The sequence below is a fragment of the Oryzias latipes genome, chromosome 9 (genome assembly GCF_053564925.1).
Source record: "Oryzias latipes strain Hd-rR chromosome 9, Olatipes_Hd-rR_3.1".
NCBI lineage: Eukaryota > Metazoa > Chordata > Actinopteri > Beloniformes > Adrianichthyidae > Oryzias > Oryzias latipes.
Genome location: NC_136245.1, coordinates 32,608,701 through 32,625,993, shown reverse-complemented (window position 1 = coordinate 32,625,993; position 17,293 = coordinate 32,608,701). Strand labels below are relative to the sequence as shown.

General features: G+C 41.6%; 1 protein-coding gene across 2 annotated transcripts in view; it reads right to left on the bottom strand.

Annotated features, from left to right (window-relative positions):
* The window catches only part of cabp7a (calcium binding protein 7a), a 29,529-nt gene extending 12,818 nt beyond the window's left edge, over window positions 1–16,711 (bottom strand). The window contains exon 1 of one of the 2 annotated variants that reach the window (XM_004072062.5): window positions 16,000–16,711. In XM_004072062.5, coding sequence (XP_004072110.1) covers window positions 16,000–16,108 — 109 coding nt within the window. In that variant the 5' untranslated portion in view covers window positions 16,109–16,711. The remainder of the gene's footprint in view (window positions 1–15,999) is intronic. The other variant, XM_020705693.3, reaches the window with a different exon arrangement.
* Between the last annotated feature and the right edge of the window lie 582 nt (window positions 16,712–17,293).

The following is a 17,293-nucleotide window of genomic DNA, read 5'->3' as shown; positions in this document are numbered from 1 at the left end:
TCATTTTCCTCATGTAGCTCAAAACTGCACAGCTGGTTAGCTCTCAGATAAGGGTGACAGGAAGTGGGGGCGGAGTTGCTCCGGGGCAACGGACGCGCTCACATCTCCGAAGCGAAATTCAAATGCAGAAACTATGTCCAACACCGGATTTTCTTTTGCTTTTTGCTAAAAACAGCATCATCATAATAAAATAACCACCAGGAATGCTTTGAACATGGATCAAAAGGTGTTCATAGTGGGTCATAAATAAACTAAATCTAAGTGCTGTCCTGGTCATTTTATTGCCTCAGCTTCCCAAAAATGCTCAACTTATACTTTTCTTTCCTCCCTGCTGCTGTAAATAAATCCTTTGTTCATAGGATTAGAAGTTGCTGTTGTTCCGGTCTATGGGAATCGCAGCCACCGGGGAGGTTGGGCTTGAAAGCGTGTTGGTATTTGCTTTGATGTGCAGAAGTGCTTGTTGGCCTTCAGAGATGCACCGGCGTACCGTCCCCCCGCCGCGTGATCCAACACCGGATGAAAAGCTCAAGTTAAGGTTGAGATCTAGGAGCCAAACATCTAAAGCTGAACTCCCACAAGAAGAAAAAAGGTGCAGCGCGTTTCCCCGAGAGCAGAGGAACATCAATGAGGAGCAGTGGGTCACCGCGGCACAAAGCGGCTGAACTGCAACACAACCCCAAACGTAAAAAAAAACATCACCAGGTCGGCTCTGCTCAAAGGCAAAGGCAGACATGCTTGGACTAGATATTTCTGCAAGCATTTAATACTACTAATCAGGAAAACAGCTGAAATAATTCTCATGGAAGGAATTTGAGGCACATTTTCAGTGCTTTAGGATAAATTCAGCAACAATAAAAACTATTTTTTTTCCAATTACAGGTGCTGCAATTTGAACAAAGCAGCTAATGCTGAGGATTTTGCAGCACTGAAGTATCCGTGAATGTAATCCGGGGTTTCTTTTCACAGAGCTGGAGATCCTCTCTGCCTCAGTGAGACTTGTTTCTGCTTTGAGCTGCTTGGGGTCGGTAATTGCTTCACACCCAGTCTTTATGTAAGACCTTATCAGGGTGAGAAAAACACTACTTAGCTGTTTGTGTGAACCTCCAATGACTATTTTTAAACTCTCACATCATCCTCTATCCATCTTTAGGTGGGAACTGGACAATCGGAGGATTTCGTATTACCATAATAAGCTTCTAACAAGTCTCTGGGGCATGTGAGAGGAGTCTATTCCAGAATTTAATTTGACTCTAAGGTGCGAAGAATTCCCCTTTGTTGCTCTGGACTAAAACCTCTTCTGACAACAGATAATGTAATTTGAGGCACATTAATCTCATCAGTGCAGCAATAAAATGAGAACAGGGGTGAAACTGGGAGAGGATAAAGGTGGAAAGGTCAAGGCACTTTATCCTGCACTCCAGCCAGCTTCTGAAGCCCCCCTTGACCTCAAAATGATGGAAGATGGTGAGGGGATGTGAAATTTAAGCCCAATGCGGATTTTCTATTCCGAGGGTTGGAGGGATTCATTGATCTGTCTTTTTCTTCCTTCTCTCACTCTGACGTTTTCCAGGCTGAAAGATTATCATCAGAGGGGAAACCAAGCTGCACCCAGGCCAGCTTCCACGGCAGGAAGCGCCAGGAGCACCTCAAATAAAAGGTCGGATGAGAGCGGCGGAGAGGCATTCCAGCTTATCTGACAAGCCTTCATCAGTTCCACTGAGCTAATGACACCCTCTCACTTACAGATGCTGGTTTTTTTCTACCTCTCTTATTGTCTGCTTTAGACTTTGCTGTATTCTTCATCAAAGAGAGGGAACGTCCACAGCCCGCACTCCACCTTCCAGAACTCATCACAGCTCATTTCACAGGTAATAAAGTCTGCTGGATCCACTCCTTCATGGCAATCGATCAAAATGGAAATAAATGGCTTTTGCTGAACCCGCCAGACAGCCGTAACGTAGCATTTCATGATATTCTCAGCTAATCTGCTCCTCGTGTTTTCCATCACAACCCATTTTGGCGAGCTGGGTGTCATATCAGATTACAGCGCCTGACTTAATGGGAATTTATTTTAAACTAGGCTTTTTAGAGTGATTGAAATATCAGCTGTTGGCGCCAACACGAGGAAAAGAATATTTGAGCTTTTTCTTTCCTTTTCTCAGCTACATGCAAACTTGTGTGTTGGGTTTTAAAATTATGCGATTACGGTGAAAATCTGGCTGTTTCAGGGGTCAAGGTTTCACACAGATGTGCAGATTTAGGTTTATCTTTGCCAAAAAATACGTTTTGATACACAACATAAGAGAAACCTCCAATAAATAATCTAGGGGTGCATTTCTTTCCTGCTCAAAACTTCTGCACAGTTTTACAAACAAATCCTCAACAACTGATTAACCAGAATTAGTACTAAAATTTTAAATAATTCCACAGACTACTGTAGTTTTTTTTTTTTAAAGCAAAGTCAAAAAGCAGTAAGTTTAGTCATTGAAATAGATGTGTTCTAGAAAGCTTAAAAACAAACTTCACAACCTTTTTAGTCCCTAATTATGATGCATATTTGTTTTGTTGGAACAACATCCATTAACATTTTACCCTGACAAGCTTTGGTCAGAGTTGGCAGCACAGGAGCTGAGCAGCAACTAAATCATATATCTGTTGGACGCACCAAAGCACAGGTCAGTGTGACAAATTTCAGCAGCTGCTATGCTCTGCAGGTTCCCTCTGCAGCCCAAAGAAAGGCGGGGTTTACACCTGGGCCAGTCAGTGATCGAGATAAACAGAACTAAATGTTTGGGGGAAATCATTTTGTATCCAAAATACGGCTGTTTGTGCACATGCAACGAAAGAACCTGAAACTTAAAATGTTTCTTCTCATTCTGCTGGAATTAGTGTTTTTTTTTTAAATATATTTTTAACATGCTCTCGTGGACATAGAAAACACGTAGACAAATAGATCCATGTACGTCTTTGTTTTCCTCGCCTGAGATGGAATCTGGCTCCACACTACGGCTGGATAGCTACACTATTGCTCGCCATTAAACTTTAACTCCTGTCGCTCTGCAGAAATCTGCCCTGGAAAAAGACACAGGTTTTTAGGTTTTAGCTAAAAATGGCATAGTCATAATTAAAAGACCACTTGCAAAGCTTTAAGAATGGATCAAAAGAAGATCAGAGTGGGACTTTAAGGCTTATAGTAAATCTAAACTTCCCCCTCCAGCAGGGAGGAACATGTGCCTGTAAGAACCTGCATTGGAAAGGCAAGTGTACCCTTCCTCACCCTCAAGAACACCTGGAGATCCCACCTCATCACAATGTGCACCATGATTCTCCTGTTCAACTCAAGCACTAAGTCTCTCCTGCAGCAGGAGCTGAAACACGGAGCACAACAAAACCACCAAAAAGAGATCACAAAGTTTTAAGAATTCCTGTATGAGAAGAATCCTCAAGATTCACTGGCTGGGAACCATCAGCAACAAGGAGCTCTGGCGAAGAACAAACCAGTCGCCAGTCTAGACGAGATAAGTAGAAGATAGTTGGATCGGCCATACCCAGAGGAAACCAACGTCCATCAGCCCCTGACCCGGAACCTCCAGGGGAAGAGAAGGAGAGGAAGACCAAGGATTGGATGGAGAAGGAACCACTAGTCCCTGGTCACGCAAACCAGTCACATATGGAGGGAGCCACAAAAAATTCCCCCAGGACAGAAGATGATGGTGGGGAGTTGTTCATGGCCTACGCCCCAACCAAGAATTCAAGGCTAACACAAAGTTCTTTTTGAAAGTGTAGTAATTTATCAGCACATCCAACACTGAAATGAGGAAGGATGAGAGGAAGGATTCTTGTGGTCCAGCCCATCCGATTCTTTCAAAGGTCTCAAGAGTCGTGTTGAGACCAGCTTCCTTTTAATCTGTGATGATATTCACTTGTTAGTCTCAGAGTCCCATGAGTAGCTGCTGTTTAAGTCTGATCACCTGCCTTGTTCTGATGGAGCATTCCAATTAAACCGAACCAGGAAGAGTAGGAGTCTGCTCTCAGACATGTTAAAGCCTTCCATACCACTGAGATTGTACAACCATACAAATGCACTACTATATGTAGACTTGAAAAAGTGATCATACTAGGACATTAGTGCCTATTGCAGTAGCAGATGTGTGAATTTCAGAGGAAAATCTTCAGCCTGAAGCCAAACCCGTCCAACCCGCTGCTTTGATGTCAAAGTGACGAGTGTCTAAAACACACCAGCGTCTGAGCGGACGTGCAGCTGCACACACAGATTGGATGGGTTTGTGCTAATGGAGCTGCAAGACGTCGCACTCGTGCAGACCTTTCACCCCTCATGTCCTGCATATGTTGCTTCTACTAAACCGCTTGGCCATAAATTCATCTCTAATTTGACTGAGCGATTTCAGTATTGTGACAAAACATCACACAAGTCCATACATACAAGCAATTAGTTTATGTCTATATGTAGATTATTGATAAAGTCTTTGTATACAAGTACATTTTAATTTATAAAAGAAATGTTTTTATATAGATATACAAAATATTTACATTGGTATGTTTCATTTTGTCTTATTCTGTTATTTTCACTAAGCTATTTTACTTGATTAAATATAAATAATACTCCATAATAGGCCTTAGACACAGCTGCACTTAAGGGTGGATCTGCAGGTGAAAAAAGTGCAAACTTGTTTAGGGCACACAGGTGGCCTGCAAGAAATATAAAGATCGTAGACCGCTATGTGAGCTTATAGAGAGAAAATGTTCATTTTCTTTTTTCTTTTTTGTTTTTTGGGCATGCTACGGGCAAAAGGACATAGAAAAAACTTCAACAACATGCAAGGGTATTATGGGTGAAGTAGGTGAGACACAGGCTTGTTGTACTGACTTTTCAACCTCCCCCAAATCCTGTGGACTGCACAAGGAGTATGTTAGTGTTGTTCCCATGTTAAGTGCATGCTCCATGTGTGCAGCCTGGTTGTTAGAAATGAGAAAATTAGACAATCAGACTCTAGTTTGTGTAGACATCCTATGGGTACTTACACGCACACCCCATGTGTGCAGCATTCACGCGTAGCCATCACTCACACTTTACCAAAAAGTATGGTAAAGTTGTTACAAGAAGTCCTAGTTTCAAATCCCGGATGAGCCCCTAATTGTTACGAAACCAAACCCAAGTCCACAACACACAGCGGGACAGATCACAAGGAAAGAAAACACAGGGATACTGACGATTTCACAAAGAAAACAGGACGCCACCACTCACTGCAGGACCACTGGTTTAGGTTTACGAGTTTATTTGTTTAGCAGCCTTCTCCCCACAGTGTAGCTTCTTCCTATTTTATCTACGTCTGTTTTTCCTATCAGTCAATTGGTCCACTCCAGCTCTTCCCCCCCTCAGCTGATTGAGTCGTTGAAAGAGAAACCAGATAAACAAATAAAACAGAAAGAAATGGGAAGAACTGTAACTGTGGTGTTACGATACCATACAGCAGCATCATCCATACATCATAAATGCAAATAACTTCCATTAGCCTTACAAATAACAAAACACTTCCCTCACCCACGATAATGGTTCGTTCCATTTTCATGACGCCCCTTTCGGTGGCAGTACAAGCTTTAAAGGGAACTGCAGGACACACCAGTGCTCCCCTAAAAATGCGGCCCCTCCTCTCTACGACCCTCTACAGGCCCAGGCAACCAAAAAACCTGCAGTACTTGTACGGATCAACCCCCGTATGGGTGCGAAGGCTTTAGCTAATAACACACAAATGTTTGACTTTTCCAGCAAACTTCATTTTATTTCACCTCTTCCGTGATAAAATAACCTCAAACAGTTACACTGTTGGTTTCAGCTTCTAAAAAAGTCTGAGCGTCACCAACTACAGGACCACAAATCTCATGGTGAGACCCGTGGTCTTCCTTCATCCCCTGAAGTGTCACTTTGTCTCCATCCATGACAGCTCTTTAAGAGGAAATCCCCTGAGAAATTCCACAGGACTTTTTGACATAGCGTTGCCGTGTTCGTGACTAAAACTCACCAGGATCTGCATCTTCAATCATCTCGCTGTTTATTTCTTTTCTTTCGGTCCTTAAAGCAGCCTGATATGAAAGCAGATCAAAGTCTCCCGAAGCCGTCCGCTTATGACTCCATAAACAAACTTTTTGCTGAATGCATGTTGAATTGTTTTCATTTGTTTACTGTGAGGTTTTGGACCAAATATGTCACCTTCCTTTACAGAAAGTGCTTTACACAGACAGAAGATTCTGGCAGCAAGCAACAAGACATTTTTATTTCTCCAGTCTATGAGATAAAAAACAGAAAAGTTACAGTTGGAATGCAGCATTTTAAACAAATGTGCAACCAAAGAGCAACACTTTAAATGTAGATAAACTTTTAGAAGATCTGCGTTCATCTTGAGGCTGATTGCAGCTTCCCCTCTAGATTCTGATAGCTGATTATTTTTCAAGTAAAATGGTAAATTGCGGATACTTATATAGCGCTTTTCTACCTTCCCCGAAGGCCCAAAGCTTTACAGTCACAGTCCCATTCATCCATTCACACACTCCGCTGTCGAACACTGGCGTCAACCTTCCACCAGAGGCAAAGTGGGGTTCAGTGTCTTGCCCAAGGACACTTTAACACATGGGGGGGGGGAGGGATCGGACATGCAATCTTCCGATCATAGGTCCGCCGCCCTACCACTGCACCACAGCCGCCCAAGTACAGTAAATCTGATCAATATTGGGGTTCAATTTATTATTATGATGTACAAACAACTTTTAATTAATTTCTAACTAAAAAAAATCAATTCAAAGACCCCCACTTTTGGATGATTCAAAGCCTGCCCTGTGGATTTTCTACTCCACAAATAAGATCTTTTTCAATCAACATTTTTATCGTCTGCTCCTGATTTGACAACAATTTGAATAAATAAATACTCGTAAATGGGTTCTTTGAGCAAATTTTTTTTCATATATATATATGTGCTCCATCAGGAAATTGTCTCAAGAACCTGTTAAAAAACACCACAAACACAACTTCCAGGGTCTTCAAGGACTTGAGAGCAGGAGAAATGTGATCAGTTCTCCTGGTTCTGGTCCAAACTCTGATGATCCTAATGAGCTGCAGTTCTTGTTTTGATAAAAATACAGAAATGAGGTAAACTATTAACACGTGCACCTGTTACCCATAGGAAAACTGATCATCAACCTGTGGCTCACCAGCTGTGCTGCTGGGTCACTTCAACCTCAGACAGAAAGCTCATTTCCTCGTACACCTTTGTCACCGTCTGTGTCAAGTAGCACTTTTTCATGTACCGCATCCCAGTAGGTCTTTTACCAGAGAAATCCTTTTTTTTTCTCCAGCTCAATCTTTGCTCCTTTGTGGTTTTAGAAACCATGAAATTCAGACTAAAACTGAAAGTTAGACAAACTAATAAAGAAAACAGCTCATGAACAAGAATTGATATTTCCCTGAATCTCTGATTGCTTCTACTCCAACCTGCAACAATTTCATCTTTCAGAATTCGACACGACTCTGACTGCCTTCCATATTGAGAGAGTCAAAGTCTTTACCAGCTTTGTTTTTGGAATAATTAAACATTTAGATCAGACGCTGCAGCTGAAGCTGAGCGTCCTTATGTTCGATTCATAATTACCAAAAACCTCCCACGATGGAAAATAATGTCAGTCTTGACATTGTGCAGAAAAAAAACAAGTTTGCAACACTAATGTAGAATAACATTGTGTTTTGGGTGTTTTTCACATGTTCTTAAAGCATTTTTTTCTGATGATGGAGGACATATTTCAAGAAAATGAAGCTCAACACCGCATTTCTGAGTATTTCTTTATTCAAATCGTTGTGAATAAGAAGTAGACAAAAAACATTGTTTAAAAAAATGATCGTATTTGTTGTGACAACGAAAATAAACTGAAAACTGTACGGCTGGATAGATCCAATATTTCTCACCATTTTTTTTTTTTTTTTTCAGAATTGAAACTGTTTTATTAATCCAAAAGTGTTGACGTTTATGCCTCCAGAGCAGATGCTGTGGAAGATTCCTACTTCCAGTTGGGGGCCAGTACTCTCTGGGTTCTTTTAGTAACGGGCCAGCCTGTGGATCCTGCTCTCAATGAGAATCAGGCAAAACTTGGCATCTTTGTCCTTTCTGGTTCTCTCCAGGTGCTTCCTGACTGCCGCAGCTTCTTGCTCAGGTGGTAAAGATCCTCTGGCAGGTCAGGGGCTAGACTCTTGGACCTCAGAGTCCTCAGGATTTTGTTGCCAGTAACAAAGTGTACCTGGGCCACACCATGGGATTGCTCACCATTTTTGTTGTAAAGTTAGTTTGGGGGTGTGAGGGGCTAGTGGGAGAGTGTGTAAACAGAGAAAGCAATGGCGGAGGTTGCTCCGCAAAAACGGTCCTGCTCAGAACTCAGAGGTGAATGTCTAATGAACTACTGCCACTCTGCAGAAACTATGTCCTAGAAAATGTAGGTTTTTTTTTTTTTTATTTTGGTCAAAAATGGGTATAACATAACTAAAAGAACACTGGGAGCACTTTGGAAAGAAACCTAAAGATGATGGGAGTTTAATAAGTCTTAAATGAAAAAGTTTGAAGCTTGTTTTCTTTTTTCTTTTGCAGCAGATGAGCAGATTGTTGGGAGTACTCGTCTTCATTAACAAGTGAGCCTCTCTTCCTTGTAAGAAAAGAATAAGGAAGCTAATTGTGGCTTCCTCAGAGGCTCCGATAATAGCGGTCAATAGCTGAGGCAAACAGATGAGAAAAACAAGTGTTTGGCTTTGGTAAACACATCTGCTCGTTTCCACACTCAATAATGTGGAAAGTGGCTTCTTCCATCATCGCTGGTCATTTTGCTGTGCGCTCGTGTTGCAGCTGACCTTTCAGAAACACTCCCACCTATAACTCCCACTCATTCTACACTGGGAATGTATGTTATGTGCATAAATTCTGTCTTGCAGCTCTGATTCTGGTGTCTTTAAATATCTTCATTTGTATTCATGCGAGTATTTCTGAAGGAATGCGAGTCAACCCTCCACCCTGGGGCAAAGAAATGAGTCAATGTTGCTGCAGCAGCAACTGTAGGAGTCGGGCAGAAGCATCAACGCCTCAGAGGCAGTTTATGCCATTAGGAACGGGATGCTGTCGGCGCCGTTCTGAGCAGATGCCAGTCAAAGCCATTTGCAGAGGGAACAAGCAAAACTGTTGCAAAAGGCGGTTTTAGGTTTCCTTTTTTACTTGATGCAAAACATTTAAGTAGACGTTATAGAATATTTCTGAATGACATTTTGTGGCTCAAAGTCAAACACAAAGGAAACAAATTCCGATCTGTTTCCTAATTTCAAAAACTGGTTTTTATTTTTTTTATCACGAAGGTTTGCCTTTGAGCTTTTCCTTGTTTGTCAGTTTTACATTTCATCCAACTCTTTGCACGTAACGGTTTTTCTCTGGCATTAATCAAAATAATCCACAATGGTTTTGACAGTTTGGTTTAGATTAATCCTCTGAAATCAAAATGCAGCAATGCAGTGCTGAGAATTTGAATTTTCTTTCCCTTTTCTATGCTTTACCTGCTAAATATCGTGTAACAAGATGCAGCATTTAGATAATTGTGTCATTTAAAACTTTGTTGCCCTGTAAAAAAAAAAAGAAAAAAAAAGTATTTGCCCCCCCTAAATAAAATACATCTGTGTGTCACACTTTTGACATGTCTGTGGAGGAATTTTCCTTCCCTTTTCTTTAAAGATTAAATATTTTTAAGCAAAGTCTGGGATTTTCTAGTGTGATAATCATGTTACAAAAGAGGTCCAGCTTTAGATAAGGTCACTTCAGAGCTTCTTTTTGGCCTATTTGATCATTGTTCAGCTGCAGAACCCAAGAACTTTAAGGACACACTGATGAAAATTGTGTTTTTTGACATATTGTTGTGGCATCTTTCTGATGATGAAGGACATAGCTGAAGAAAAGTTAAGCTCAAAGCTGCATTTCTGAGGATTTCTTTATGCAAATTGTTGTGAATCGAGCAGACAAAAGAATGTTGGCTGGAAAAAAAAACTAGGTAGAAAGCTCTCTGCTCTGAGCTCTCAACAACAGGGTGGGGAAGGGGGGCGGGCTTGTCTCCAATACATGAAAAAATGACAGAGTGCTCTTTCACTATCTGCTGTACTGTGCGGGTGTTGGGGGGTCCCAGCCACCGCTGCTGCTGCGGTGGGGGCCATGGTGGGGGGGCGGCTGGGTTCTCTCCCTCGTTTTCCATTCCATCATCCACCCCAGAGGAACAGAAATACTCACTGGAGCACAGGTGCTATGTCACCTTTGCACAAACAGTTTGTGTGACTGAATGAAATGTTTCACATGTGTTGGTCTGCATAAGTAGGCATGTGTGAATGTTAGTGGTTGTATGTCCATGTAGACTTGTTTGACTTTTGGAGCCAACAGGTGTGATTGTAACGTTTGTGTGTGGACAGGCCCCGCCCCTTTTAGTTTTTTCATGCATCTTAACCTGTCAGATGTGATTATAAATCTGCAGCAACTTGTTGCTTTCTGACGCTTCATGATCTTACCCTCACAACTATAATCATCCCTCTACCCCCCCCATCTGTCATCCCTCTCTTTTCTTTCCTCCTTTTCTTTTTCGTCCGGTCTAACAAAAAAATATTTACAAATATAATTAACATGAATAAAGTTTAGCTGAAATTACAAAAGGGGTTTATTTAAATATACATCTGGTGTATCATAAGATTCATAACCCCTGTTGTAAAAGTAAAATATGTCCAACACAAAAGGCTTTCAGCTCCCATCTGTTTGCTTAACTGTTGGACAGGACAAGTTAAAGAGAAAAAAATAAAAAAATAAAAATAAGATGACAGAGTGGCACTTTAAGCATGAAGATCTGAACTGATAGAAGACAATCTCCTTCAGGGTTATTTGTTAGAGGGCAGAATGTAAGTTTTTCAGGTCCTGAAGCATCAAAGCAGCCCCAGACCATCAAACCACCACCACCATGTTTAGTTGTATTATGTTATTTTGATGCTCTGCTTCCAGAAGGTTCCTCTTGTGTCCCATTACAATATTAGTCCAGATGTTTCTTTGTGTTCTTGTGTCATGGTTTGGGTTTCTTTGTATTAGTTTTTGCTTCCGTTATGTCACTGTCATGGTTTGAGTTCTGTTTCCTGCTTTATTTTGAAGGTTTCCTGCATGTCATGTTTTTGAGTTTTACTTCCCTGGTTCCAATCTCTCCTGATCGTTGTCACCTGTGTCTTGTCAGTCCTGTCTGCATTTAAGTCTTGTCTCTGCCTTCGTCTTGTGCTGGTCCACACCGTCTCTTCCCTGACTGTCTTCTGCCCTGTTTTCATGTTAACCCAAACTCCATTTAGTTTGGTTTCCCTGCTCTGCAGCGCTTTTTGTTATTATAAAAAATCCCTTGCCCTGGAACTGTGTGCCTCTGATCTCTGCATTCTGGGTCCTGCATGCTCACCAGCCCTCCCCACCTGACATCTTGTTGCTAAGCAGGGTCTCCCTCCTTTTCTCCAAAAGTTGCTTTCTGACTGGAGTATCATGAACTTTCTCACCTGAACTGAGTCAAGTGGGGCCTGATCTTCTTCCTACCTTCTCCTGCTTCTTTCATGACTTCCTGGATGAGTCTCCATGGTGTTCTTGGATTATTTTTGTTCCTCCTATGTTTTCTTCATGTGTGGATGAGGGATCCCTGTTCGTTTCTCTGGAGTTCCAAAGCCACAGAAATGTCCAAGTAAAATTTTGTTCACAATTTTCTTTAAACGCTTTAGTTAAACAGCTTCCATCAAGTACATTTCAGGATTTGTAATGATGGTGAAGATCCATCGGCCCCGGCCGAAGTGAATCCAGCTTTTAAAACCAACATGAAATGTAATTTTTTGGTCATTAAAAAAAATAAGCATGAGTGTAACTTAGTAGAAACTGTACAGCCTCTGTTTTTTCTCTTTAGCTTGGGTTCATGGAAAGCTGCTAACATCTGATCAGATGACAAAAACGCTCAAAGCTCAGCTTCAACCCCCAGAGTTGTTATTGTTGTTAGGCAGTGTGGAAATGGGCTACCCACTTAATTCCACCTGCAGTGATATTGACACCAAGTGTGCATGGGTGTGTGTGTGTGTGTGTAGTGGTGGAGAGCTCTAAAATACATGGTGCTTCTGTAAAAATTACCTTTCTTTTTTTTTTCTTCCCCCCTGTGTGGGAGTGGAAACGGATATAGAGTCCGGTTCAATTTAGATTTTCAACTTTGCGCTTTAAGGCCCTCATTATCGGCCTCCACACCTTCTGCAGCCTCGCGCACGCATTTCATCGAGCATCAAAACGAAACTTTTATTCCAGTTATAGCTTAACTCTGACAGCTCTCTCAACCACAAAGTGTGGAGCCATCGGTCCGTTCCCAGGAGGGCCCGCTGCAGAAATTGAAAAATCAAATCCTCGGCCGTGCGTGCCGAAAGGCCCTCAGCCTTTGTCCTTATGCACGCACTCACACACAACCGCGCTAATGTGCAATTTCTTTTGCGTGACAATAGCCGGTCTCCTTGACAGCCGAGCTGATGTGTGTGACACTCCAGTCTACCAGCCAATTCTGGCCGTCTCTCAGGAGAGGAGAGTGGCGGCGAGAGGCCGGCGCTCCGGCGTCAACTTTCTCATCGGGAAGTCCTTTGCCAAACGTACCTGCTGTCAAAATCTAATCATAAGCCCGTAAATGTTGCTGCTTATCATGGTGCAGGAATAATTAATGTTGGTAGTCTGTGATCAAAAACCAGGAGAGAATGAACCACAGAGTCTCTCCTGGATCAGCTTTGTCTCTGATGTTTGGAGTTGGAACTGACTTCTGATCTCAGAGAAAACGCAGTTAGACTGAAGCTGATGTCAACAAGAATCATACCTGCTACACTCTATATTTTTAAAACACACACATTTGAGTTTTTAATATTAAAGTTTGCCGAAGAAAATACATTCACATAAGCATAAACCATGAAAAAAAAATCAAGTTTTTGACCAATTATGGGTCAAAGCTGTTAATTTGTGGCTACCTTTTTGTCAGAGAGGAGGATTCTTTCAGAAAATGCTTGTTTTTCAGTGTTGCAGCATGTTTGGGCTTGGTGTCAGTCAAAATCTATAAATTAAAAAAAATCCTTGACGTACTAACTGTCTGATATCCATGTTGAATTAATTTGGTAAGTCTGCCACAATTTTCTGTTTAAACCAAACCATATGTTAAACTATTGGACCAAATCATGGGGAAAGTGAATCTTTGCATTCTTACTGAATACCAGTATGTTTACGTTGAAACTGTCAAACATGTGTTGGGATACATTTAAGATGGATTTATTCTTCTTATTCTTATTTATTCATGACTTGTTTAACGTTACTAGCTTGCTCATTAACACATTTTCAAAAGTATTTTTCTAAATATTTTCTGTTTTTTGTCATTTGGTAACTATCAAACATCAAATATCAAACAGAAACAAAACCGTGACCCAAAATTCCAGGTTTGAACCAAATCATGGGGAAATTGAATCATTGAAAAATCACTGTAAACATCTTGGAAAATTGCACATTTAAAATTAAAGATATTGTTTGGTTTGACATCTTAAAAGAGGGAGAAGATGAGGTAGGATGTGTGGAGCTAGAAATTCAAAGCAAAGAAAGTCTGATAAGGTTGCAAAAGAAGTTAAAATCACATTGATAAATAATTCTTTCATTGCCCTATTTATGAATAACCTAGAAATAGTTTTAACTTCCCTTAAAACAAGATAAAGGTTTTCTATGTTTTTTATTGTAAATCAAAGAACAGTGAATTAAAAGACAAGTTAATGTTTGTGCTTTAAAAGTTAAATCTTACGCCTCATTGACACAGGACACTTCTTTGTTTTTTAGTGCTATTTATCGTCTGTCGTTTTTGAGCAATAGTAAAGCAATTTCCATGTCGGGATCCATTAAAGATCCATCTAACTATCCTTTTCTTTTTAACATTTTGATTAATTCAATAGTTCTTTGCTCTTTTGTTTTCTTTTATTTGACATTGATGATTTGTTTAAATTCTTAGTAAAAATGTTGGATAAAGTTGTTGTTTACCTTGACATTTTTCCAGCACTGACCTGCAGTCCAAACATGTCAAAGTAAAAAACTTTATCCAAACATGTCAAAGTAAGAAACTTTATCCAAACATGTCAAAGCAACATTTGACCTGAGAAAGAAAACATTTCTATTTTAACAAATAAAACAGTTTAAGTCAACTTTATTAACCAAAACAGGTTTAAAAAGGTCAATTTTAGCAACTACAAAAAAAAAGTTACACAACATTTTTTGTATCACTGATATTCCCGTAAGGCTCCAGAAAACCTGTCATCCATCTCACCTGAGACGTTCTTACAGAGCTTAAAACTAAAATAAATCTTTTTTGTTTTTCTAACTCCTCCTTCTTTAGGCGGGTTTGGAGAAAAAGGTCTGCTTAACTGGCTGCAGCATCCACATGCTCTGCAGCAGCTGAAACTGTTTACTGCATGTTTGCTTTGCCTCCAGTACGCCGTCAGGCCGCTCCAGTCCAGCTCCACAGCATCTTCAAACTGCCTTAGCTCAATTTGTCTTATGACAGCACGCGTGCACGCAAGAAACCCAAGATGGATGTCTTAATTGTAGCCAAAATAAATGTTTTCTGTTTAATGCACTCCAGTGCAATTATATATTCAATCTGGAGGAGGGAATCTATATCGTTTGGCTTGTGGAGCTCCCACAAGTGACTGAAACATGACGATACCATCGCTTTACGTGTATGGGGCCTTTGTCAAAAATTACCTGACTGGCAGAGAAGTAAAAAAAAAAGATGTTACACATTTAGTTGCAAGCCAAAATAACAATCTAGTGACAACCTATCACCCTATTTTATTAAATTACATGCTCAGTTTATTTTTTTTTAAAAGAAGAGTGAAAAAAAATCTGCTTGATTTGTCTGATTATTTTCGTTTTCAAGAAGTTGCATGAAACACGTTTCCACTCATAGATCATTTGCTCCATAAACTGCAGAATAAATATTATAGTATCTGTGTGATTTAAAGTGTGGAAGTTCCAATTTAAGATGCATATTTGTCAAGATTAAAACATCAAACTTCATGATTCCTGATCAATATCGGGTAAACTTTGTGATTAGACGGAAAACATGCTTGAAAAGACCAACAAATGCAAACAAACCATAGCTTTGGTAGATGTGCATCACTCCTATGAGCACACCTGTGCCTGAAATGCAGCAAAACTGTTCAAAATATCTGATTTTTTTTTATTTTAACAAAGTGTGTTTTTAGTGGCAAAATAGATATTCAACAGAGGAGTTTACAGCACCGCAAAACACTGCAGGGAAAACATATTTTAAGACATAAACATTGTTAATATTTTTTCTGTCTTCTGCTTGTTAGGAGCTGTCTTCCAGGTACAAATTGTTCTAAAGGTTTAATGTTTATATTTTAGTCAAGATTCTGTGTGTAGAAATGCAGGAATCAAGTCAGAAATCAGGAAAATCCTCACTAAAACACTAAAAATAAACATATTTGGACACCAAGACGTGGCATGTAGGTTTAATGGAGCAGTGAAACCCAGCCCCCATAAATCCCGTGCACTCCCACCAACCACCAGTTTCTGAACCGGTGAATCACTGCTGCACAAGAAACTGGACTAAAGGCATCTCAGACTGCAAACCCACCAGTGAAAGAAAGCCCACATCAAAGTTTGTGGGTTTCTTAAATGTATTTTTCTGCTTATTTTTATCTAAATTTATGATAAACATCATCAAAATCTCAATGAAAAAACCTGGGCAGTCCAGTCATCGCTGTCTAAGCGCTGTCCAAGGTGCTGAACGTTTATCTGTGACACCTCCAGCAGCAGAATCTCTCCTGAATCGCCAACTTCAAAGCCCCCCCTCAGCCTGTGATAACCTTCAAGCGCGTGCACGCAGGTGTGTTCTCACCTTCAACCTCGTCTTCGGGCAGGTTCACGGGCGCGCTGTAGGAGAGGATGTCGGGGATGGTGCACATGCCCCGGTACATCAGCGTGGAGGTGACTGGATGCATCGGCATGGCTGCGACCTTTGGCTGCCACCTGCACCCTCGTCATAAAGGAAGACCTACAGGGAGGATCTCGACTTCCCCCTGCGATCTCTGAGGGAACGGAGGAGCGAGTCCATGGATGAGGGGCGACGGGGGGAGGGGGGGGTCTGCAGCGTGGTGTCCCTTTGATCTTCTTTTTCGGTCAGAGAATGAAAATTACAAAAAAAAAAAAATGCGTGGTGGTGTATTACCTCAAAGCAGCAAAGGTCTGAGCTTGCACACCAAAATAAACCCCAAAAATGCCAAAGGCGCACAGAGACGCTCCACAGCTGCGCCTGATCCGTGGAGGTCACCTGCGCGTGGCGTGATCCAAGCAGACACTGGCAAATCGCAGGGTATCAAATCAATCCACCGACGTGTTTCAGGTTCAGGGATTGCCTGCTGCGTGCAGCCTCCTGCATCCACTTGTTGGATCCTGCACGCGCGCTCGCTGGACGCACTCCTTCCTCGCGCTCCTGGCACCTTCACATGATCCACGGACGCGACACAGCAAGAAATCCTCACAGGAGGTGAAAAGCCCGCGAATGTCGAGGACTGATCAGATCCTGCCAGGTTCCTCGCGCTGCGTTAACTGACTTAGCGGGGTTTGATTCGTGGGGGGGGCGCGTGGGCGCTTTGTGATCCAGATGAGCTCCATAACCAAATTCGTTTTTTTTTTAGATAAGATATGATAGACCACCTCCCCTCCGTGCCTCACATGTGACACATGCACGCACAGAGCACGCGCACACTTCATGGGTGTAGAAAATCCACAAATACCCCCTCCCGCCCCCCTATGTTTATATTTAGTTTATTTTACTGCTTCCCAGCAGGCATACCCACGATGTGTGATTGTGCGTCGGGCGCACGCGTCGGGTGGCGTGCACAAGTCGCCACCGCGTTTGCACGAAGTGTTTCTTTAAACTTTTGATGTGAAGCACGCGCGCGTGCAGCCGCAGCAGCCGGCAGGAATGAGGCTGCGCATCACGCAGATCCCGCAGCTTTGAGCCGGGAAGAGTCAAATGTCGCATCTTCTCTCATGGTGTCTCCTCAGCTGCACTTTCGTTGCAGTGCAGCAACACCTGTCAGCTCACTAAAAACACATTAGAGGAAGGTGATAGTGAGATTTAAAAAAAACGCACACATTGGTGCTTTCCTTAGGGAGGAATAATGTCA